The sequence below is a fragment of the Notothenia rossii genome (assembly GCF_949606895.1).
Source record: "Notothenia rossii genome assembly, chromosome: 1".
NCBI lineage: Eukaryota > Metazoa > Chordata > Actinopteri > Perciformes > Nototheniidae > Notothenia > Notothenia rossii.
This window is the reverse complement of record NC_136912.1, coordinates 59,548,136-59,571,579: the sequence shown is the minus strand read 5'-3', so window position 1 is coordinate 59,571,579 and position 23,444 is coordinate 59,548,136. Positions and strand designations below refer to the sequence as shown.

At 45.2% G+C, this 23,444-nt stretch overlaps 1 protein-coding gene across 3 annotated transcripts; it reads left to right on the top strand.

Annotated features, from left to right (window-relative positions):
* med8 (mediator complex subunit 8) lies at positions 1-4,678 on the top strand. 3 transcript variants are annotated; one of them, XM_079693966.1, is made up of 7 exons: positions 1-97; positions 430-551; positions 2,305-2,449; positions 2,550-2,690; positions 3,745-3,826; positions 3,914-4,174; positions 4,427-4,678. In XM_079693966.1, the coding sequence occupies exons 1-7, from the start codon at positions 92-94 to the stop codon at positions 4,495-4,497; spliced, it is 828 nt and encodes a 275-aa protein (XP_079550092.1). In that variant the 5' UTR covers positions 1-91; the 3' UTR covers positions 4,498-4,678. The 3 variants fall into 3 exon arrangements, with proteins under 3 accessions (XP_079550092.1, XP_079550093.1, XP_079550091.1); XM_079693967.1 differs by having other exon boundaries at positions 3,739-3,826; positions 3,914-4,153; XM_079693965.1 differs by having other exon boundaries at positions 3,739-3,826.
* The last annotated feature ends 18,766 nt before the right edge of the window (positions 4,679-23,444 follow it).

Here is a 23,444-nt window from a genome sequence, read left to right as displayed (position 1 = left end):
AATTCCATGCTTTTATTTTGACATCTTGAACCGGAAGTGTTTCTACTTGGACGGTACACTAACATTTCGGCGTTTAGCTTGTAGTTCAACAATGCAGGTAATATTATTAAAATGTCTTTATATCCATTTACAGTATGCGACTTTTTTAAAATATTTTCACATGCGTTCTAATTGAAGTTGTACTCGCATACTTGTATACTTTGCTCCTGGTTTACGTATATGTAGACTACATCTTGCAGTAGCTAGCTTGCTAAATGAGACAACAACTAGTTTGCTTTTAAACTAGCGTTTGTTAGTTAAACATTACAATGAATTCCTACTTATTATAGAGTTAAACGGACATTTATTTGGTGAACAAAGCCTGTCCTTATTATTTTGTGTGTTAAGTGTGAGTATTTATCAGACAGCTTTGCTCTTTTCTCCCCTCAGCAGCGGGAGGAGAAGCAGCTGGAGGCGGCGGTGGAGTCTCTCATCTCTCGGGTTGCTCACGTGAAAAACGCTCTCCATAGTTTCATTTATAAACTGGAAAATGAGTACGAGCGATTAACATGGTAAGGACATTTTTTTAATGAACAAAATATACTAGTTTGTGCCGTTTAACTTGTCAATACAAGATAATTGATATTATCATAACCGATCCCTTGCAGATTGTGTAAGTTTGCCCACTTACAAATAAATGAACATTCTATATTTTTAATGGTAGGTTTGTTTTAACATTGAGAGTAAGAATATCAAAAAGAAAATCCAGAAATTGACATGATATAAAAGATAACAATTGATTTGCATTTAACTGTGGGAAATAAGTATTTGATCCCCTTGCAAAACATCAGACGCTTCAGACGTCAGACTCTTCTTGTAGTTGGTCTCCAGGTCTGTGAACATCTCAGGAAGGATGTTGGTCCACTCCTCTCTGAAGATCCTTTCCAAATCCTTCAGGTGTTGAGACTGATGCTTGGCATCTGGAAGCTTCAGCTCCCTCCACAGATGTTCTATGGGATTAAGGTCTGGAGACTGGCTAGGCCCCTCCATCACCTAAATGTGCTTCTTCTTTGGCCACTCCTGTGTTGCCTTGGCCGTATGTTCAGGGCCATTGTCCTGCTGGAAGACCCCTCCATGACCCATTACAGTGTCCTGGCTGAGGGGAGGAGACTATCGGTCAAGATCTTGCGGTACATGGCCCTGTCCACCCTCTCCTCGATGCAGGGTTACAACGAGTGGATAAAGATTCCATCCGAACTGACGTCAATTCGGCGGCGGACCCACAGAAAGTTGCTATAAGAAACAATGCCTGACGTGTTTTGGACGTAATCTCGTCTTTGTTTACATTAGCAAGCCTCGCTAACAATCAGAGCTAACCTGTACTGTAGAGCACATGTGTTTTAAAAAGCAGGAAATAAAGAAAGAACTCACCTTGTGATTAACCCGCAAGAGAAAAAGCATTTGAGCTCCGTACTGTTTCAGAAATAATCTTTGACGTAGTTTAAACAGGATGGCGTTTTATCACAGCAGAATTTAACTTTATCTCCCGGTAGAATTCTGATCTGGCATTAGCTCCGCCTCCTCTCTTTTTTTTTTTTCAAGCTAAGGACCCAAAATCCGCGCTTCTCTAACAGGGGTGCAAAAGAGGGGTATGAGCAGTATGAGGGATGGGTGAACTGTTTGGTATTTTAAGCAAAAAACTTCACAGACATGTTTTGTATAGGTATGGCCCTGCAATAGATTTTTCCAATATAGCATAGTAGGTCCACTTTAAGTAAGATTTTGAATACAGCACTTTTACTTGTAACAAAGTACTTTTAAAATGTAGTATTTCTACTTTTACTTAAGTAACAAATCTGAGTACTTCTTCCACCTCGGCATTTCTGAATGACCAATCTCTCTCTGGTCGAATTCTCTAGTAAAGATTGAATTAAGTTATCTCAAAAGAAACAACATCTAATTATATTTTTTAGTGGATTGTCCCAACTAATTAAACCTTCTCAAATAAATATGTAAGCACTACCTGGTGAGTGGACGGACATGTTCTACTGCGTAAAAGCAATGCAATGAAACATCTCCTAATTTCTTATGTGATTTTTAAACCTTTATTTAATCAGATTGGTCCCTTTTCAAGGGAGACCTGCAGCATATAGGTTCCACATGAAACATAAAACAATAAAGGACATCATACATTATATTTACAGGATACATTTACATAGTTATAGACATTTACAAGTGCCCATAGTATCAACGAGCATTTCATTTAGCCTAGCTTTAAAAACATGCAGAGGACATGAGGTGATAATGTGTGTTTGTGTCATTCAGGCCGTCTGTGCTTGACAACTTCGCTCTGCTCTCTGGTCAGCTGAACACCATCAACAAACTGCTCAAGAACGAGAAGACGCCGTCCTTTCGCAACCAAGTCATAATCCCTCTGCTCCTGTCTCCAGACCGGGATGAGGATTTAGCGGTGAGTTTCAAAGCCGCTGTCTGCATTCTGCTCCTCTGATTTGATTTTCAAGACATCTCTCTGACCTGTCTGCTTCTGGCTCTGCTTGTTCTCCCCACAGAAACTCACAGAGCAGCGTGTCCCGGTGTTCAGCCATGAGATTGTTCCAGACTATCTGCGGACTAAGCCTGATCCAGAGGTGGAGGAGCAAGAGAAACAGCTGAGTGTGGAGGCAGCACGGATTGGCCCGGAGGTGGCACAGGTCAGATGGTGCTCACATGGATGCTGCCCTACTCATATTCAGAAATACCAAGCAGTTTGCTGGACTTAAATATAAGAAAACACCAATTGACTGGTTGAAAGTGGCTGCTTTCATCTGATCGGCTGATGAGTGTGCATTTAGTCAACTGCATTTACAACTGCGGCAAGTCCAAAATAGGTTATGGAGAAACAACCTCAATAACAACAGGATGGTTCAGTAACATGGTGACTCTTTGGGGACAATGTAGTTATGGAATAGTCAATGTTTCATTATGAACATTATTTATTTTAAATGTTCCATGAAAGGAAGTTTCAAATAGGTTAAATTATGTTGTCGAATATCTTTAATTAATTACGTAGAAAACCTTTTAAAAGTTAGAATCTAGAATGGTGAAACTCAACAAACATGTTGAACTTTCAAATAATTTCAAACTTTATTTAAATAGCACTTTTCATACACAAAGGTAACACAAAGTGCTTCACAACCCTAAGACATAAACAAAAATGATAACAATACCTACCCCCCTTACCCAGGTAACAAACTATTTAACATATATGTTCCTTAGAAACAGAAGAATTCAAACTTTTGTATTTTTCACATACATGTAGATGTACACCGCACATACACATTTGACCTCTCTATTGAATCCATCCTAGTACTAGGAGCAGTGGGCTGCAATTTTACAGCGCCCAGGGAGCAATGGGGGGGACGGGGGGGAGTTGCCTTGCTCAATGGCACTGCGCCAGTGCCCAGGATGTGAACTGGGACCTTTCCAATTACCAGTCCCTTATTTGGTCTGTTAGGGGACTTGATACGGCCAGCCTCCAGTTCCAAAGCCAAGTCCCATAAATAATAACATGTAATACCAACACAGGACAGTATAACATAAGAATAACATAAGAATGAATACAAATAAATTAAAAGACAAAGAAGTGGGTCTTGAGTTGGCTCTTACAAGTATGAATTCATTTACCAAACACTGCTTACTGCCGAGAGTTTTTTCCACTTATAAACCCCCCCCCCACCCTGATGATATTCTTCTCAACAGAAACAGATCCAGACGTTGAACAAACTGTGTTCCAATCTGCTAGAGAAGCTCAACAATCCCCGTGACGACAGAGATTCAGAGAGTGCTGGTGTGTTTCACTCTCAATGTCCGGCTCATCATCTCAAATGTATTTATACACTTAAACTTGTTGACACTCAATATGTTCTTTTCCCAGCAATCCGTCAGAGCAAGCCTTCCTTTAACCCCGCGGACACCAACGCACTGGTTGGAGCGGTGGCGTTTGGAAAGGGGCTCTCTAAATGTAGGCCCCCAGGCCCAGTGGTCCCTGGACACCCAGGACAAGGGCCCATGATGAGTGGAGGTCCCACCTTACAGCAGGTCACCATCGGGGGCGGTTCTGGCCAGCAGGCAGGTATGGGAGGCCCCGTGGGCCCTCAGCAGCAGGGGCAGCCAGGTAGGAGGCCTGGAGAGCTGGGTTAGTATTCTCCTGTCTCACTGTTCAGCACACTAATAATGATGTTAGGCCCCCAAATATTTGATTTAGTCAGGGTTAATGTTTATGTAACGGTCTGTATAAAGTGGTGATGCTGTACACATTCATCTCAAAATAACCGAATATTTCAAGGGTACTCTTTTCTTAATTGCAAAAAAAGTGGATATGTTCCAAATGAGTCGAATTTGAAGTTGTTGCATATTATTTATTCTCTCCCTTTCTTTTCTTTCTTAGGAAAAATACCAAGCAGCATCAAGACAAACATCAAATCTGCATCCGGGTCGATGCATCCCTACAACCGATGATCTCCTCGTTTATTATATGTTCACCAGACGTGTTACATTTCAGAAACACACCTACGGCAATGACATTTGTAAAACTAAACCTGTATCCTTGTATATTTTCCTGCAAAAGTAATTTGTTGTTCTCACTAAAGCTGTTTCTTTAAACGTTTTCCAAAAATAAAATGATAATATTAGTAACCTTTTTATGGTGCACTGTTCATTGTTGATACATTATCTGAGCCACAGCGTTTGAGCCACTAGAGGGCAGCGTGTCATCATGTATGGACTATAATAGCTTGTGTTGGAAATGTTCTCTTTTCAATCAAATATGTGTTATAAGAACTAATTGGCTGTATGATGAATACACATAGATTCTTCATTATTTATTCTGTTTGTATGTGCACTTCAGGAGAGTAATATTTCTTCACATTTTTTAATTAATTCTTGCCATTTAAAAATCTAAACAACTTAATTGTGTTGCCTGCTTCTTCTTCTTACAATCAGGCAGTGTTGACACAGCTCTGTATTATCAGACCTGTAACATTGTGGTAATTGAACATCACCAGTGTTATGTGTTGACATGGACACGACTCCCACCCATCAAATGACCATTCCAACCTTTCAGACACTCACCATGATCTGATGTCTGCTCGGTATGTCTTCTTCTCTAGCTGCTCTTTGCCCATTTTGCAGTAGTACCAAAGGTGAGAGTAATGAGGGTGGACGTAGCTCTGTGTGGCCTGATAATGTCAAAGTGTTTAAGGGGCCAAATGAGGAAGTATCGGTGCTGACGTGTGAGGGGGCCCCTCTCTCCACGGCTCTCTCTGTCCACTCCGATCCCTGTCCTGCTGCCCAGCACAGTGAACGTGCTGCTGTCACAGCGTGCGGCCCATGGCTGACCTACATACACCCTCTGTCCCCAAACAGGCAGCCGTCTCGCTGTGTCAGCCGCCCGGTCAGACGCTCTGCTGAGACAGCTCAAAGCTGCACAAGGTCACACTGTGTCCTAGCTCATAAACAAAGACCCAAAAGGCAACATGCTGCAAAGCTTATAAACACAAAGGTTGAACTGAGTTTACTGCCAAACTATCACCCGCAAATGTAAATGTTCAGCAGTTTTTGCATTTCTTTTGAACTATTTTCTAAAGCAAGTTGTGGAAGATGTACACATTTCTTCATACTTAAGTAAAAGTAGCAATACTAAATTGTAAAAATACTCAGTTACAAGTAAAAGTCCTCCATTTAATATCCTACATTGGCATAACAATATAGGTACCAAAAGTGAAAGTACTCATTTATTGGCTAATTCTAGAATCATATTCAATGACTGGATTATGATTATTGATGTGTTCATCACAGCTGTTTCTTTTCATCACAGAGTTATTTTTAATTACTTAAACAATTGCTGATGGATGTGGTAACCTTTGATTATATGCAAATGTTTATTCATCGTTCGATTTATTGTGTTAGCTAAAAATCTGAATTTGTAAAGTAACTAAAGTTCTCAGATACATTTATTTGAGTAAAAAGTACAATATTGATTATGAAGTATAAAGTATAGCATTAAGTGAGAATCCTCATAAAGTGCAAGTATCGCAAAATTGTAGTTAAGTACTTAAGTAAATACACTTTACCACATTCCACCACTGCACAAATTAAAGCTTTTCACAAGTTCCTACTTTACTGTCAATGTATGATTGTGGTACTTCACATGTTCTTGTCAAGTTCTGTTGAGTTGACTTGGTCCTTTTATAATTAAAAATGAATGATGCTTGATAATGAAAACATTGATCTGATCATATTTTAAGAGCTGTACAGGACGGATGCTGTCAGTGATTTAAATTGCTCTCTTTGGAGAGACACATGAAGAAGTGTTGCACCATCACTGCCCTGACACTGCTGCCTTGTGACACTTTTCAATTCCATTATAAATGTTCTTCTTGTCATAAAACTATGTTGCATCTGGATCTGAATGCCATTAATTTGTGCTGCTTTACAAAACCTAAACACAGTTCATATTTGGTCTTTTTGAAATCTTATCTTATACAAATGTATTTTATAAAATAATGTGTTATTTGGGATTTAGGAACAGCATGAAACATTTACATAAACAGAACTGGGAAACAGGTTTCAACCAAACCAAAATTGAACTCCTGCCACCAAGGCTAGCTGCAGCATTAACTTAAGCTAATTTACTAATTGTTTCTATTTTTCTGATAATAAAACATTTGTATGAGTTTCAACAACTAGTGAAATCTATCATACCAAACAAATAAGACTGTGGCTAAATCTTAAATAATGATGGAGTAACACCAGCTAGGCCTGCTAAAGCTATTGGAATCCTCATTTCACAAATATAAAATAGTAGCCGACAACTCCTCCTCATTGCTGGCGCTGCTGTTAGCATATCAACACAGAATACACTGCACTTTATTTTTCACTTCTGTGGTTCCACTATCCGCCATTTTGCTAAAGGGGATGAGTATACCTTACATTAATACTCTTCGGTAACTGATGGCTACCGGTAACTACCAAAGCCCCCTGGAGCACTGAAGATTTTTTTTTTATTGTGGCATGTCATGTGATGTCATTTGGCCCAACAAAACTGCTTTTCATAAACATGTGAAAGAGACCTCTGTAAATAAGCATACATTTTAGGGATTAATCAAATTCCCAAGACGACCCCTTGCTAGAACTTTTATCATCAGGGCTAAAAGTTGCGGAATCTAGAGTTAGTTTGGATGTGGAAGACCCTGGTCGTTTTACAACTGACAGTCAAACTTTTTGGGCTTCATGCGCCACTGATCAACTTTCACAGGAGTTTTCTTTATACATCCATGGAGCTACAGTGTGTTGTGGCAAAACAAAAGTGCTAGCATTTTTCTGTTTTGTTAGCGCAATGGTTGCCAAAAGTCAAGCCTTTATTCATCAGGGAAATGGCAGAAGACAGAATTGTGTAGTCAGTATGGATGCATAGGGAACCAATCTAAAAGCCGATAGTGTCATTATATGTACCCACTGCCATTATATTGTGCAATCAATACTTCATTATGACAAGTTAAGTAAAAAACATGTCTATTGCAACTTTAAATTACACGTGCTTGTTTAAATAATTATGAATGTATTTGAATTTCAAATGCAATTAAGTAGTTTTCTGCATATTTAAATGTTCATTGGTATGTTTGTTTTGGTTTTATTGAAGGTCTTTGAAAAATATTAATAATACATTTAAAAATACCTAAAAATAAGATTTCACAACTTATATGACACAGTTAGACAGACACTTTAATTCTGTATTTGCTTCTGTTTTTAGGGCTTTCTGCTCTTGTTAGTACCATGGGGGGTCAGCAGTGTGTCACCCATTGGAACACACCCCAATGCCACAGGCACATTTTGTAAAAACACGTTTCTTAAACCGCCTTCAGTTTTGACTATTAATTTAAATATGAATTTGAATCCATAAATCAAGACAGTGTGTGTAAGATGGGAGATAGTCACACCCTGCATTCAGTCTGACTGAGCCACGCGATGCATACTGCATGATGGGAAAACTCAATATGACAGCTGCCTTCTAAATTACAATAAACAGTACAGAGAGCAGGGGGGACCGGGCAGTTTTTTTACAAGACATAAATCCATGTTGACAACATAATCAGCATTGCTATCTTATGAAAAGACAGGATTCCCTCTGAAGCAACACACGGCGGTGACCAAATGTGTCAAATGACTTCATGTCCAGAAAAGCAGGGGGAACATTTAGGAAGATGAAAACACGGACACAAACTCAAAACAAATTAGCAGCACGAGAATCGACATCTTGCTTTTGTTGTTGGATGAACGTGTGATAATTATTGCAACAGCAGTGTATCTGAACATCCTTGATCATCAGGGGAAAATATTGTTTTGTTTAATTTCTGATTCCTGTTTTGGAGAGATAACTTTAATTTCTTTAGTTAGAGCCTCTCCTGGCACAGTTTTAAAGGGTTTCCCCCCCGTTGTAATCGAAGAACAGGATAAGGTCCACGTCCTGCTCATGATGGAAGCTTTAGGCAAATATAAAGAAGCACTTTAAACTCCCACACCCTAAATGTTCAAATTTACCGCAGATCCTAATTCAAATGTTCCACGGTTGAAATAACTTGAAAGGCTGCGATGACGCACACTGATCTGTGAAATCTCCTCCGAATGTCTTCTTTATGGGAGTTGGGATCAGAGGAATTCATTAAAGATCTGTGGGTGGCATCGGCAATACGAGAGTGAGGCTTTCCAGTTGGCAAGCCCAACTGAACACTGTCCAAATGGGAAATGTGCAACACACCCACAGGCACTAATAATTCCTGCATATTCCTGCACAACCTTACTGTGGACTTTGTGATTTATATGATCAGAAGAATGTTAATAATGCTGAGGCTCACCTTACGACAAAGCCTCTCTGTTTTGTGCCCTCAGACCTCGGACCCCACATCGTCTGTTCAGTAGCCCTTCCCTCAGGCATACGTGTGTGTGTGTGTGTGTGTGTGTGTGTGTGTGTGTGTTTGTGTTTGTGTGTGTGTATATATATATATATCATGCTGGCAGGCGTTGACATAACTGATGCGCATTATGGGTTGTGTACGAGGCCAGCCTTTATGTGAGCCTTGTTATTGTCATTGATATAATGTGAGTGTGTGCCACACGCATTGTGTTCTGGTTGAGGGTGATTGATATGAAGCTCAGACACAGCAAAACAACCAAAGACAACGCTGACAGGGTGACTGTCCTCCGCAGTGAGAGCTCTGTTTGATTCGGCCAAAACTGAATTTATTTTTCTTTGCAAATTAGCAATTAAACTTTATGCAAATCTTGCAAAAGCCTATTTGAAATGTGCTTTGTTAAATTCATGATGATGATGCTCCCTCTTGATTTCAGTCAGAAAGAGTTATTTCCCTTTATTATTATTTAAAAGTATGAACAGTACTGTTTTTAACTGCAACAATACAGTCTGCTGGATTAATCCCCTATGAGCTGGGGGCCCCCATCGTCAGTGGCTTGGGACAACATTTTCAACTAAATGTAATGTCACTAATGAATTTGAATCCGATAACTCTCAGTTTAGCTCAGGTTTGGCCTCCACCAATTACTAATTAAACCATCTGGTTAAAGTTCTTAAACCACAAAAAAGAAACCTTCAAGATTCCTAAATCAGAATCAGAATTCCTTTATTAGTCCCACAGAGGGGAAATGCAGTGGCGTACGCGTAGCGGAGGCCCCCGCGCCCCCCGCGGTGCGGGGGAGCCCCGGAGCTTAGGGGGCCCCGCCCCCACTGTTGCCTATCCTCTTAGATTTCGTAACGCGGGAACATTGCGCAGAGGGCGGCCCCCCCCCCCCTCTCTGCTATGTTGCTAGGTACCCCGGCCCCGTCATGCATGCCTGGCGCCGTGGGAGGGCCAGGACATCCCATTTGACATCCCTGCCCTCCCCCAATAAACACGTTTTTTATTATTTATAACATTTACATTTTTTTTCTTGAATTTTTTTTGAATTATAAATAAACGGCTAAGTCATGTGTCTGTTGTGATTTGTGATTCTTCCACATTTAGACCAATCACAGCGTCACACTCTGCCGCCTATGCTGGATTTGTTTATTGTTTATTGTGAATTCTGTAGACTCCCATTTCTGTTTGAATTACAAAATGGACATCAGAAATTGGCTTAAAAGGTCTAAGGATTTATTGAAACGAAATAGCGCTGAAAGAACTGCAGCCGATGGTGCTGCTGGCGACCCTGCACCTGCCGTTGCAGCAGCACGCCTTAATGTCACAAGCTTGACCTCGGCAAACCCCTCGGCTGAGTTAGCGAGCCCAGCGAGCCTTTGACTCATCAACGCGGCCGCCACCAACGCTGTCCTCCGAGGCACAGCTCCTTGTGCCCCTACCATCACCACCTGCGTTGCCACACCCTGTACCCGCCATCCTCCTCCTCCGTGCCGGTGCCTCCACTACAGACGCTACCTTGCAGCACATCAACAGGTAGGCTACTTTTGGGCCAGCAAGCGCTCAAAGACCAACAGCTCCAGGCAGGGGCGCCGCCAGGGATTTTGGGCCCCATGAAAATATATCACATTGGGCCCCACCACCAGACCCAGGCCACGCCAACCAAGCACAATTGCTGTAACCACACCTCCAGAACCCAACCCACTAATTTATGCTTTAAATAACTCTACCTGTACAGGCTTGCCTCTATCTTGTAGTCCAATACTAACCGCACAATACTTACTGACACTGAGCTGTGAACATATAACACTGTGCATACGTGCAACATTCTACAGTAGAATTCACTATTTGATATAAGACTAACATTCCTGACAATAGATCTCAAGTCATCTTTTATGTTGTACATGCCTTTTTAATAACATTTTTCAATGGAACATTCATAAATCTAAATAAATCTAACTTAAATATACATGACGTCTTAAATTAAAATAAAGTGAACATTAACACCAATATTATCATTTATAAAATGCTATAACAAAAAAAATAACATAAGCAGCATATTTTTTTATTAAATATAATACATACCAACTACAAAATAAGCGGGTATTAAAGTGTAAATGGACAACAAAACGGAAATGGAAGTGAAAAGGCCTGATGGTGGTGCTAAATCAGAGCCTATTACCTGTTCTCAGTCTTTTTCTCATCATGCATCTTGTGTAGTGATCCAATATCGTTGCCATAGCCTTGCCCTTTAACAGTTATTACGAGCCATTGCTCAGCCTTACTCACCAAGAGCCCAGCGCCTAGCCTTAAGGCAAAGTCACTGATAAAGTCCTTGAAGTCCAGCTTTCTAGCCAACTGGCTTTCAATGGACAGCATGGCAAGACTGCAAAGCCTTATGGGGGGACAGGGCTGCTGAGCCTAGAGATGGATCTGTTGGTCCTGGCACCAGGGGGAGGGACAACTGATTTATATGAATAGCTGCTAAAAATGTACCTGCATTTATTAAATGTGAGCTAAAAGAGCAGTGAAATGAAAAACCTCAGCATTTTCTGTGATGATATTAACAGTACTTAATGTCAGCAAAACATTACAATTATTATTTACAATGGACTAAGCTTAGCTAACAGACTAATTTCCACCATGGACCACACACCTTTTCTCACACACTGGGTGACATACTGTCGCCCTTTAGTCCATCTCTCTTCTTTCTCTCCTTTCTTTTCTTTCTTGAAAGCCTGACTTTGTGAGTGGTTGAGACATGGCACACACTTAAGTACTAGATCCCTCCTCACATGCTCCGCCTCTCACTCTCTGCCAGAAAGTGCGGTGCCGCACAGCATTTGGAGGCAGGACCAAACCATTACATTTAAATAGAGAGGGGTGTACAGAGGCTTTGGATAATTAACTTTTGGCAGAAAAAAAGTTAAATGAATCGCAAGTGTAGTGGGTACATTATCAATTTAACTTTATATTAATGTTAATTGTTGATGATTGATGAAAGGTTACTTAAACATTTTTTCTTAATGTTCTAAAAAATGTTGGGGCCCCTGTCAGTCACGGGCCCTTAGAATCGTCCTAACCTTTCACCCCCTTACGGTACGTCTACACTACAGGCATCAAAAAATGCTTTCAACGCTTCGCCCATTCACTTGAATGGGGTGACGTAGAAGATTTTTAATCTTCGCCGAACTGCATTGTGGGGAGCATGGCATGGCTTTGCAAGCATCACGAGCATCTATCGGCATCAAAAGTTGAACAATGTTCAACTTTTGAGGCTCGATGCTTGGCATCAGCCAATCAAATCCCGTTTATGCAAATCCCGCCAGTGCAAGCGCAGCCAATCAAACCGCGTGCAAGCTGGGAGAGCCAGACCGCAGTTCATTTCCTCATATTCCAAACGAGATATTACGGTAGCAAATCACCCGGTTCTTTACGAACGGAACTATTTACCGGGATACAAACCGGAGGAACCAGGCATGGAGGGAGGTGGCAGAGACAGTGGGTGAAACTGATAGTTTTTTTCGCCTGTTTGGAGAGTTTATATCCAGTTTACTTCGTTTTAACATTGCTATTGCTTTGTATGTCGGGGGCGGGAGATTCATGTGATTGGTTGCTCGCAAAAAATCGTCAAGCTTCAGACACGCCCAGCTTCAAGATTTTTTCATGCCTGTAGTGTAGACGGGCCGTTACGGCGCCCCTGGCTCCAGGTGATCTTGGGGTTAATAAACCCAACCAGGTGAAACTGGATCGTTATCCAGGGAGATTGTTTTCAGGAAAGAAGCACACTTTTGCCACTGCATGGTACTACAACAGGCCATGGCTTGAATATTTGTTAAAAGCAGACGCAGCCTTTTCGTTGATATTATAGCTTTTTTAGCTGTCAACCAACTCCCTCTCAGAGGTGACCACGATTCACTCCACAGCATGTCCGAGTCAGGCAGTGGGCTCGTCCTATCGCTGTTTGAGTATACGCTGCACAAAGATGCAGAGTTGGACAAAAATAATGTTCTAAGTTAGCTCGGTTCATACTTGCCAACCTTGAGACATCAGAAATAGGGATCATTTCAAAATGCAAAATGGGGGGGGGGAGGGGGTGCTAGTTTATCGCCGGAGCTGTGATTGTAGTTCTAAGTGCAGCCTGTAGCACCATCCTTGATGTGTGGGCAGGAAAGGAGTGAGCAGAGAGTAGAGTAGTTGTCGATTCTTGTTCTGTTTTCTGTGACTATCTGCCTCAACCTGTCAGACTTTCAGTTGCGCGCGCTACTAAAGAGACGTGTTACCATGGAAACCAAACAATGGTGTAGCTGTATTAAAGTCTGAGTGGAAACAGTCCTGAGCTATCTGATTTTGTCAGAAATCGGGAGAAATATGACCCCGGGAGGAAACCGGGAGAGGGCAATGACATCGGGAGTCTCCCGCGAAAATCGGGAGGGTTGACAAGTATGGCTTGGCTGAGCGAAAGGATGCGCCTGCATTGCATAGAAATAAACCATGCCCAAGGAGGGCCAAACAGTTCATCGTCTCCGTCCCTACTATTTCTCTCCGAGTGCAACGATGAGGAAGCTGCCATCCTTACCCAGTGTGTGCCTTGCTCGTGATTTACCAGTGTTTGTGTTGCCACGCAAACAATGTTTCAAAAGTGGTTTCTATGTCGCCCTTTATTTGTGTATGTATTTGCGATAAGTGTGTGTCTTTACGCAATGCTGTTGGCCTTGCTGTTTGATATTGTGCCGCAGGCCCGCAGCACGTGACGGTTTTGTGTGCCCTCCCATGAAAATCATATGCCCTCCCTTTAGATTCGTTCAGGCGCCGGGTCTGCCGTCATGTGTACGCTGCCTGTAGTAGTACAACAGTGTATCATTATAATTATTTGCTCACCCGCGATAGGGCTAGCCGGCTGATAACTAATGTTCATTGGCAGGCTGGGCAGCGTTCAAAACAAAGCGGGAAGCATTGCTCATATAAATAACGTTCATTAGTTGCGTTGCCGGTAAACATGAAAAATGAAGCGCCACTAAGCGGTGCTCAGAAAAGCAAAATGAGAGGGAAAGCCGAACAGAAGAGGGCAAAACTACCTAAAATAACGTCATTGTTCCGGCAGGTAGCAAAGGTAGACGTAGACTCTAACGTTACTGCAGATAGACCGCTAGCAACCCCCCCCCCCCCCGGCCCCCGGCCGTCAGCTCCGAGTCCAGGCAGACAGCCCAGCAGTGTTTGTGGATGTATGTGCATTAATAAACAAGGCAAGTCAGGCTGTGTGTATTCACATTAAGCAGGTAATCATACAACTGAGGTATAGTCACTTGAGGCAGATATATATATAAAACACAGGCACAATACGTCCACAAGGTGGAGCTGCAACCTAGCCTAAACCACCCTGTAACATCTCCCTTCCTTTTGTTAAGTAACCACACAGGATCAATACTGCCATTAAACTGTTGACCTTCAATCAGAACATTAATCAAATGATTTCAACAACAAATAGTGCACATAGCAGAGACACTTCAATAATAGCCGGATCCGAACACATCAGCCATAAACTCAGAACAATCAATCACATTTTTTAAAATCTTTATCGTCCATGTGTGTTTGAGTGTGCACAGTCCAAGTGTGTGTGTGTGTGTGTGTGTGTGTGTGTGTGTGTGTGTGTGTGTGTGTGTGTGTGTGACCTAGAGGTCAAGTCTGTCAGGAGGTCTAATCAGCCGTCCGCTCCGGGAGAAAGCCCGGCCTTTTAACTCACGCCATGGTGTATCCCCAGTCTGCGTGGAAGAACGCGACGACCTCGGGGGGGATGGCCTTGGAGACTCCTCGGATACGCCGACGACCTCTCTGGTGCTCCCCCCACTCGCAGGCTGCTCCGGGGCCGATTCTGGGAGAACTGATGGCTGGAGAAGGGCCGCCTCTGCTGGTCGAAGATCAACCCTGTTGCGCCGATACGTGGTCCCCTCCACACCGACCAGATAGGACCGGAGTCCCAACTGCTGAAGGCACACACCTCTCCTCCATCGGCCCTTCCTTTCTCCTGGGAGTGGCTTCATCCGTATGGGCTGGCCGACGTTCAGCTCCGGCAGATCCTTGGCAAATCTGTCATATGTCTGCTTTGCTGCTTGATGTTTAACTTTCAGCTTGTCAGGAACACCCATGACGACCTGAGGCACCAGTAGCTGGTCGGCCACAGGGAGAAGGGTTCTCAGTCTCCGCGACATAAGCCGCTGTGCTGGGCTGCAATGCATACCCTCAGTGGGCGTATTTCTCCAATGCAATATGGCTCTCCAGGGGTCCTCTTTGGCACGGTCTGCCCTTCTGCACAGGCTCTTTACAATTTTCACTGCTGACTCTGCTTTGCCGTTAGCCTTTGGGTGCCTCGGTGAGGACATGACATGCTCAAAACCCCACTCTCTCGCAAACGCCCGGAACTCTCCACCGGCAAACTGGCCTCCAACATCAAAAATGGCCCTGTCTGGGACACCGTAGTGTGCAAACTGTGCCTTGCATCTACGGATCGTGGTGTCCGCTGATAGGTCAGGGAGCAGGTCGATCTCCCAAAAGTCAGAATAATGGTCCACCACGAGCAAGAAGTTCTGTGCTGCGTAGCTGTACAGATCCATGCTTACCAGCTGCCAGGGACGTGTGGGGAGCGGGTGTGACATCATAGTCTCTTTCTGTTGTTCATGTGCATATTCATTGCACACAGAGCACTTTTGCACATAATCCTTGACTTCCCCTTGCATACCGGGCCAGTAAAGTGTATCACGGGCCTGCCTGTAGCACGCCTCGCCCCCACGTGGTTGTAGTGGATCCGTCTCAGCATTTCCGGGCGCATAGCTTTTTTTAATGATGACGCGCTGACTCCTGAAGAGCACACCATCCTGTGCACTTATCTCATCTCTGATGGCCCAGTAGTCCCTGACGGCTACAGGGGTCTCCTCTTTGGGTCCTGGCCATCCCTCCAGCACGACAGACTTAAGTGGTTGAAGACACACATCCTCCTCAGTGTGTGTCCGAATCTGTGCCAGGCGTTGGCTGCTGACATGTAAATAGTCTGCCTGCTGAATGGCCGCCGTGTCACACTGCTCCTGCTGCAGACCATTTCACGTTGGTACAGTGTGTCTGTTCTGTGGCGGGATGATGGCTCTGCTGAGCGTGTAACTTATGTACATCTCAGGGCCTGGCTTGTATACCACCGCAAGGCAGTAGTTCTGAAGTGTGAGGAGCATGCTCTGAAGGCGCTTTGGCGCACTGAGGAGGGGCTTGGTGAAGATGGACACCAGTCACATCACCCCTCCCATATAGGTAGTAGTGGAAGCGTTGGCAGGCGAATACGATGCTCAGGCACTCCTTTTCAATCTGTGCGTAATTTTGCTCTGTTTGGGTCAATGCCCGGGATGCGAATGCGACAGGCTGTCCCCCTTCAAGCAAGCAGCAGCCCAGACCCGCCTGACTGGGGTCGCTCTGTACGGTGACTGGCTTGCGGACGTCATAGTACCTTAGGACTGGCACCGCCGTGACCAGTGCCTTGATTTTCTTTCATGGCGGCATCATGTTTGGGCAGCCAGTGCCACGTCACATCCTTGTCCAGCAGTCTCCTCAGCGGCTCACATACCGCTGACAAGCGTGGCATGAATCTGGACAGATAGTTCACAGATCCGACACACCGCTGGACCCCTTTTGCGTCTGTGGGGTTTGGCATGTCCAGAACCGCCCTGACTTTGTAAGGGTCAGCCTTGAGGCCCCCCGCGGACAGTGTGTGGCTGTGGAAGCGAACCTCCTTCACTCGGAACTGCAGCTTTTTCAGGCCCAGTCTCAGCTTTACTTCCCTGCATCTGTCCATCAGAGCGATGAGGTTTGTGTCATGGTCGCGATTGGCCTCATCCTCTGTGTCCCCACAGTCGACTATAAGGATGTCATCGGCTATGGGCTCAATCCCTGTCAAGCCGGCCAGCAGCTCATGCTGCTTCCTCTGATACAGCTCCGGGGCAACTGACACACTGAAAGGGAGTTTCAGCCAGCGTTTCCTACCCCACGGTGTCCAGAATGTTGTCATCAGGCTGCTTTCTTTATCCAAGCGGCACTGTAGGAATGCATCACGTGCATCCACCAGGGTGAATATACGTGCCTTAGTTCGGCAGCTTATACAACACGTCATCTAAAGTGGGCATAAGGTAGTGGGACCGTTTCAGAGCACGGTTGAGAGGCTTCGGGTCAATGCATAGTCTCAATTTGTCTGTCTTTTTCACTATGACTAGATTGCTAATCCAGTCTGTGGGTTGAGTGACTGTGGTCAAGTGTCCCTCCTCTTCATATCGATCAAGCTGAGCCTTAACAGCTGCCTTGAGGGCCACTGGAACGTTCCAGGGAGCAATCTGCACCGGTGCCACAGTGCTGTCCAGCTCAAAGTGAATATCACCGGGCAGAGACTCAACAGGGCTGGTGAACACGTCATGGTAGGTGCTGACAAGACACTCCTTGGTCAGGTCTCCCTTCCTGCAGTGTTCCACCTTATTCAGCTCCTCAGGAATGGTGAAGCGTATCAGACCAAGTCTCTCACATGTCTCACCCCAATGCAAGGGCCTCTGGCCAGTATGCACAATCTCAAAGTCCAGTCTGTGCGTCTTACCCCTAATGACCCATTGTGTGCTGTACACACCTAATGAGCTCATCCACTCACTGTTGTATTGTTTTAATCTGGTGAGACTCTTCAGAAGAGGCGTTCTAGGCGCCAGTCTCATCTTGTCCTTGATGCTCATCACATTGCAAGTGGCTCCAGAGTCGAGCTGGCACCTCTGAACCCCCACTTTTCAGTGGCAGGTTGACAAACCACTTTTTACCTTGAGTGTTCACAGCCCCCATGCTCACCGCTGTGTACACGTCTCTCTCATCGCTGTCCTCCAGTTCCCCTGGCAACGGGTCATCCACAGCATTCAACTGGCGTGCCTGCTGGCCTCTTTTCATGCATACTTTTGCAAAATGGTTAGCAGTGCCAAACGAGCAGCACGATTTACCAAAAGCAGGGCATAGGTCCCGCCCACGCTTGTGCCGTGTGCCACAGTACATTACATTACATTACATTGCATTTAGCTGACGCTTTTATCCAAAGCGACTTACAATAAGTGCATTCGACCAGGAAGATACAACCTTTAAGAAAACAGAATCATATAAGTACATCAGGTTTCATAGAGCCAAACATTTCAAGTGCTACTCAACTGGCATTTAGAAAGCCAGCCCTTTATTAGTATATAAGTGCTTTGTTAGTAATTCTATCGCTCGAAGTGGAGTCTAAAGAGATGAGTTTTCAGTTTGCGTCGGAAGATTTGTAAGCTATCTGCTGTCCTGATTTCAATGGGGAGCTCATTCCACCATTTTGGAGCCAGGATAGCAAACCCACGTGTTTTTGCTGACGGGAACTTGGGTCCCCCTCGCAGTGCGGGTGCAGCGAGCTGTTTGGCCGATGCAGAGCGGAGTGCACGTGCTGGGGTGTACGGTTTAACCATGTCCTGGATGTAGGAAGGGCCAGATCCATTCACAGCATGGTACGCAAGTACCAGTGTCTTGAAGTGGATTCTAGCAGTTACTGGAAGCCAGTGAAGGGAGCGGAGGAGCGGTGTGGTGTGGGAGAATTTGGGAAGGTTGAAGACGAGACGAGCCGCTGCATTCTGGATGAGCTGCAGAGGTCGGATGGCACATGCAGGTAGACCAGCCAGGAGGGAGTTGCAGTAGTCTAGGCGTGAGATGACGAGAGCCTGGACCAGAATCTGCGCTGATGTCTGGGTCAGCTGGGGACGTATCCTCCTGATGTTGTAAAGCGTGTATCTGCAGCAGCGGGTTGTAGCAGCGATGTTTGCAGTGAAGGACAATTTGTTATCTAGGACCACACCCAGATTCCTTGCAGTCTGAGTCGGGGAAACAACAGAGGTGCCGATGTTGATTGTTAGGTCAAGAGTGGGACAATCTTTTCCCGGAAGGAAGAGCAGTTCAGTCTTGTCAAGGTTGAGCTTGAGGTGATGAGCAGACATCCACCGAGAGATGTCTGCTAGGCAAGCAGAGATGCGTGCGACGACCTGGGTCTCTGAGCGGGGAAAGGACAGAATTAGTTGGGTGTCGTCAGCGTAGCAGTGGTATGAAAAACCATGCGGGCTAATGACAGACCCGAGCGAGTTTGTGTACAGGGAGAAGAGGAGGGGACCAAGAACCGAGCCCTGAGGGACCCCTGTAGTTAATTGACAAGGGTCGGACTCGGACCCTCTCCAAGTAACCCTGTAGGTGCGGTCGTTGAGGTATGAGGTGAGGAGGGAAAGTGCAGTGCCTGAAACTCCAAGTTCTTGGAGAGTGCGAAGGAGGATCCGATGGTTCACCGTGTCGAATGCAGCAGACAGGTCCAGAAGGATGATGACAGAGGAGAGGGAGGCTGCTTTAGCAGTGTGCAGTTCATCAGAGACAGCAAGGAGAGCAGTTTCTGTTGAGTGACCTGCCTTGAAACCAGACTGGTGCGGATCCAGAAGGTTGTTCTGATGGAGATAACAGGAGAGTTGTTTAAAGACAGCGCGTTCAAGTGTTTTAGACAGGAACGGGAGGAGAGAGACGGGCCTGTAGTTAATAACATCAGACGGATTGAGAGTGGGTTTCTTAAGGAGAGGGTTTACTCTTGCCTCCTTGAGACTGTTTGGAAAGTGACCAGAAGTTAGAGAAGTGTTGATGAAATGGGTGAGAAATGGTAGAATATCAGGAGCGATAGTCTGAAGGAGGTTTGAGGGGATAGGGTCCAGAGAACAGGTGGTAGGACGGGCAGAGGTAACGAGGGTAAGAACCTCACTTGGAGAGAGAGGGGAGAAGGAGGTCAGTGTGTGGGTGAAGGGAGGGTCTGGTGACCCAGCGGTGAGTAAAGGTGAGTCAGAAAAGGAAGAGCGAATATCATCAACCTTTTTTTCAAAGTGGTTAACAAAGTCGCTTGACAGAAGGGAGGAGGGGGGAGGTGCTTTGGGAGGGTCCAAGAGGGTGGAGAAGATAGAAAATAGTTTTTTGGGATTGGAATAGGAAGATTGGATCTTATCTTGAAAGAAAGTGCTTTTTGCCTGAGAGATGGAAGCAGAGAAAGAGGAGAGGAGAGCCTGATAGGTTAGGAGGTCGTCATGGTGTTTGGATTTCCACCATTTCCGCTCTGCTGCCCGAAGGATGGTTCTATTAGCACGCAGTGCGTCATTTAGCCAGGGAGCAGGAGGGGACTGACGAGCCGGCCGCGATGTGAGAGGACAGAGAGAGTCCAGAGAGGATGAGAGAGTAGAGAGTAGAGTTTTTGCAGCAGCGTTTGGAGGCAGGAGTTGGAACGAGTCAGAGGAAGGGAGGGCTGAGAGCACCGATGAGGCAAAGGTAGAGGGGGAGAGGGAACTGAGGTTACGGCGGACAGGAGCAGAGTTTGAAGAGATTAGGTTGTTATGTTTGGAAAGGGGTAGAGAGAATGAAATGAAGAAGTGATCGGATGTGTGGAGCGGGTTTACAGAGAGGTTAGAAGTAGAGCAGTTCCTTGAGAATATGAGATCAAGGACAGTGCCAGCTTTATGAGTTGGTGGGGATGGAGACAGTGAGAAAGCAAAGGTGGTTAACAGAGATGTTAGTTCAGATATCTTCCCTGTCTGGAGGTTGAAGTCTCCGAGAAGTACAGCGGGAGGGCCAGTTTCAGGGATGTGTGAGAGGAGATTATCTAACTCCTCCAAGAAGTCCCCCAAGGCGCCTGGTGGACGGTAGAGAACAACAATGGTTAATTGTATAGGATGGGTTACTGTGACGGCATGGAATTCAAAGGTAGAAGGAGTGAAATTAGGTAGCTTGAAGAGGGAAAAGCTCCATTTGGGAGAGAGCAGGAGACCAGTGCCACCTCCTCTGCCAGAGGGTCTGGGTGTATGGGAGAAGGAATATGCTGTGGAGAGAGCTGCTGGGGTGGATGTGTTGGATGGAGTGATCCAGGTCTCCGTGAGAGCAAGGAAATCCAGAGACTGCAGGGAAGCGTAGCCAGAGATGAAGTCAGCCTTAGGGACAGCTGACTGGCAGTTCCACAGGCCCCCTGAAACGAGATGTTGGATCTCAGTGGAGCATGTGGGATAGACGAGAGCAGGCCGGTGAAATCGATTAGGAGAGTACTTGCATTCGCCAGCGTCTCTCATGCTCTGTGGTTGTGCAGATGTGTTGGTGGACTCGGATGGCCTGTTGGCAGACCTCCGTCCATATCGCTCTCCTTGTGTGGCATTAATGCTGTCCCCAGGTCCAGAGCTGCCCAGTGACATGGTTTTTAACTTGCTGTTCATGACCTCGGCTGCACAGCTAATTTTAATGGCCTCATCCAATTTAAGGTCCTTTTCCCTTAATAAGCGACGTCTAGCACCCTCGTCAGTTATCCTGAGAACAAGCCTGTCCCTTATGAGTTCATCTTTTATAGCTCCATATTCACAAGAGGCAGCCTTTTCCCTCAGCCTGGTAGCAAACGCATCCAAGAGCTCTCCATCCTCTTGTTTAAGGTTGCCAAAAACGTACCTCTCAAAGATTACGTTCTTTGCGGGTGTGAAGTATTACTCCAGTGCCACCAGTATAGCACCCGCATCTTTTTGTTGGTCCGCGGTGAGTCCCAGGTTGTGTTTGTAAACATGGCGGCAGTCGTTCCCCATTAGCCTCCTGAGCGCAGCTGCTTGTACCGGCTTTTCTTTCTCGCTGAGCCCGGTGGCAAGCAGATAATCTTCAAATTCTGCTCGAAAGCTCGCCCAGTTGCCGTGGATGTCCCCCGCCATCTTCATAGGCTCCAGAGGTGGGATGCTGAAAACCATTGTTCCAACGTGACGCTAATGCTAACAGGCTAACTGAAACTGCTAAACCTCACCAAAACAAGTAAACGCACTCTGTCTCAGCAACGGACAGTAGCATGCAGTCCACAGCTGGGTCCTACTTGAGCTTCTGACACCATGTTTGTGGATGTATGTGCATTAATAAACAAGGCAAGTCAGGCTGTGTCTCAACGCCGTGTATTCACATTAAGCAGGTAATCATACAACTGAGGTATAGTCACGTGAGGCAGATATATATATAACACAGGCACAATACGTCCACAGGGTGGAGCTGCAACATAGCCTAAACCACCCTGTAACAAGCAGCCCCGTTACAGCCGAGCCAGCTAGTCGTGCCTCGCGCTTCGAGGCACTAGAACATTCGACATTAGAAATAATAGAAAGTTTTATTCGCCATAACCAGTAAGAGTATGCTACAGGTTACATTGGAATTGGAATCTAATCCGTTCATTTTTGCAGGTCAGCAAGAAGTCAGCTGCCTGTGCCCCCTCCGAGGCCAGTTCAGATATAGCCAAGGTTGCCCAGCCAGCTAGCCGTGCCCCGACAGTGACAGCAGCTCACACCAACCCCAGGGACACGTTGGCCAGCGACAACTCTGTGACTGAATACCCTACTGATAGGGGGAAATTCCCTGTAGATTTAGAAGACGATGATGTTAAACGGTACATTCTGAATAACGGGCCATGCAAGCCTGAAGGGCCATTCAAAAGGGATGGGAAGGGCTTTTCAAAAGAGTTCAATAACAAAACATCTCAAATTGGATGTAGAATTCCGCGCAAGTGGCTATGTTACTCGCCATCTATGGACCGGGTGTACTGTGAGCAGTACTGGCTGTTCGGTGACAGACCGTCTGCCCATCACCTCCACCAAGCGTGGAGAATAGGAATAAATGATTGGCAGGGTCTCTCTAAAAAGATTAAGGAACACGAATTCTCTCACTCTCATTTGGCAGCATGTGTCATGTATGATACGTGGAAAAATTATCTGACCATTGACGCGCAAATATCATCTGAGTTTAAGAGAGAGGTGGGGTTTTGGACCGAGGTCCTAACCACAATAACTGATGTTACACTAACACTGGCCTCTCGCAACTCTGCTTTCCGGGGTCACAGAGAGAAAATAGGTGATATAGATAATGTTAATTTCTTATCTACCATAGAAATTATGGCGCGTTATGATCTAGTTCTGCAAAGGTTTATTGAAAGCAAAAAGAAGGTGCACAACCTAAGTCCTCAAACTCAAAACGAAATAATTTCATTGCTATCGAAAAAAGTGCAGGACGCAATCATTACAGACATACAGAATGCAGAATTCTATTCGATTATAATGGATACTACCCAGGACATTTCAAAAGTAGACCAACTGAGTCAAGTGTTCAGATATCTTACTATAGCAAATGATGAAAATGGAAACCCTACAGAGGTGAAAATAAACTAAAGTTTTTTGGGCTTCCATGCAGTCACAGACCAAACTGCTGCAGGTCTAGAGAGAGAAATTCTCGAATCGATGGAGAGAAAGGGGATACTACTTGGGAAGTGCCGCGGACAAGGATATGACGGGGCTAGCAATATGAGTGGCGTCTACTCCGGTGTACAAAAACGCATAAGGGATAAAGAGCCCAACGCAGTGTACATTCATTGTGCTGCGCACAATTTAAACCTTGTAC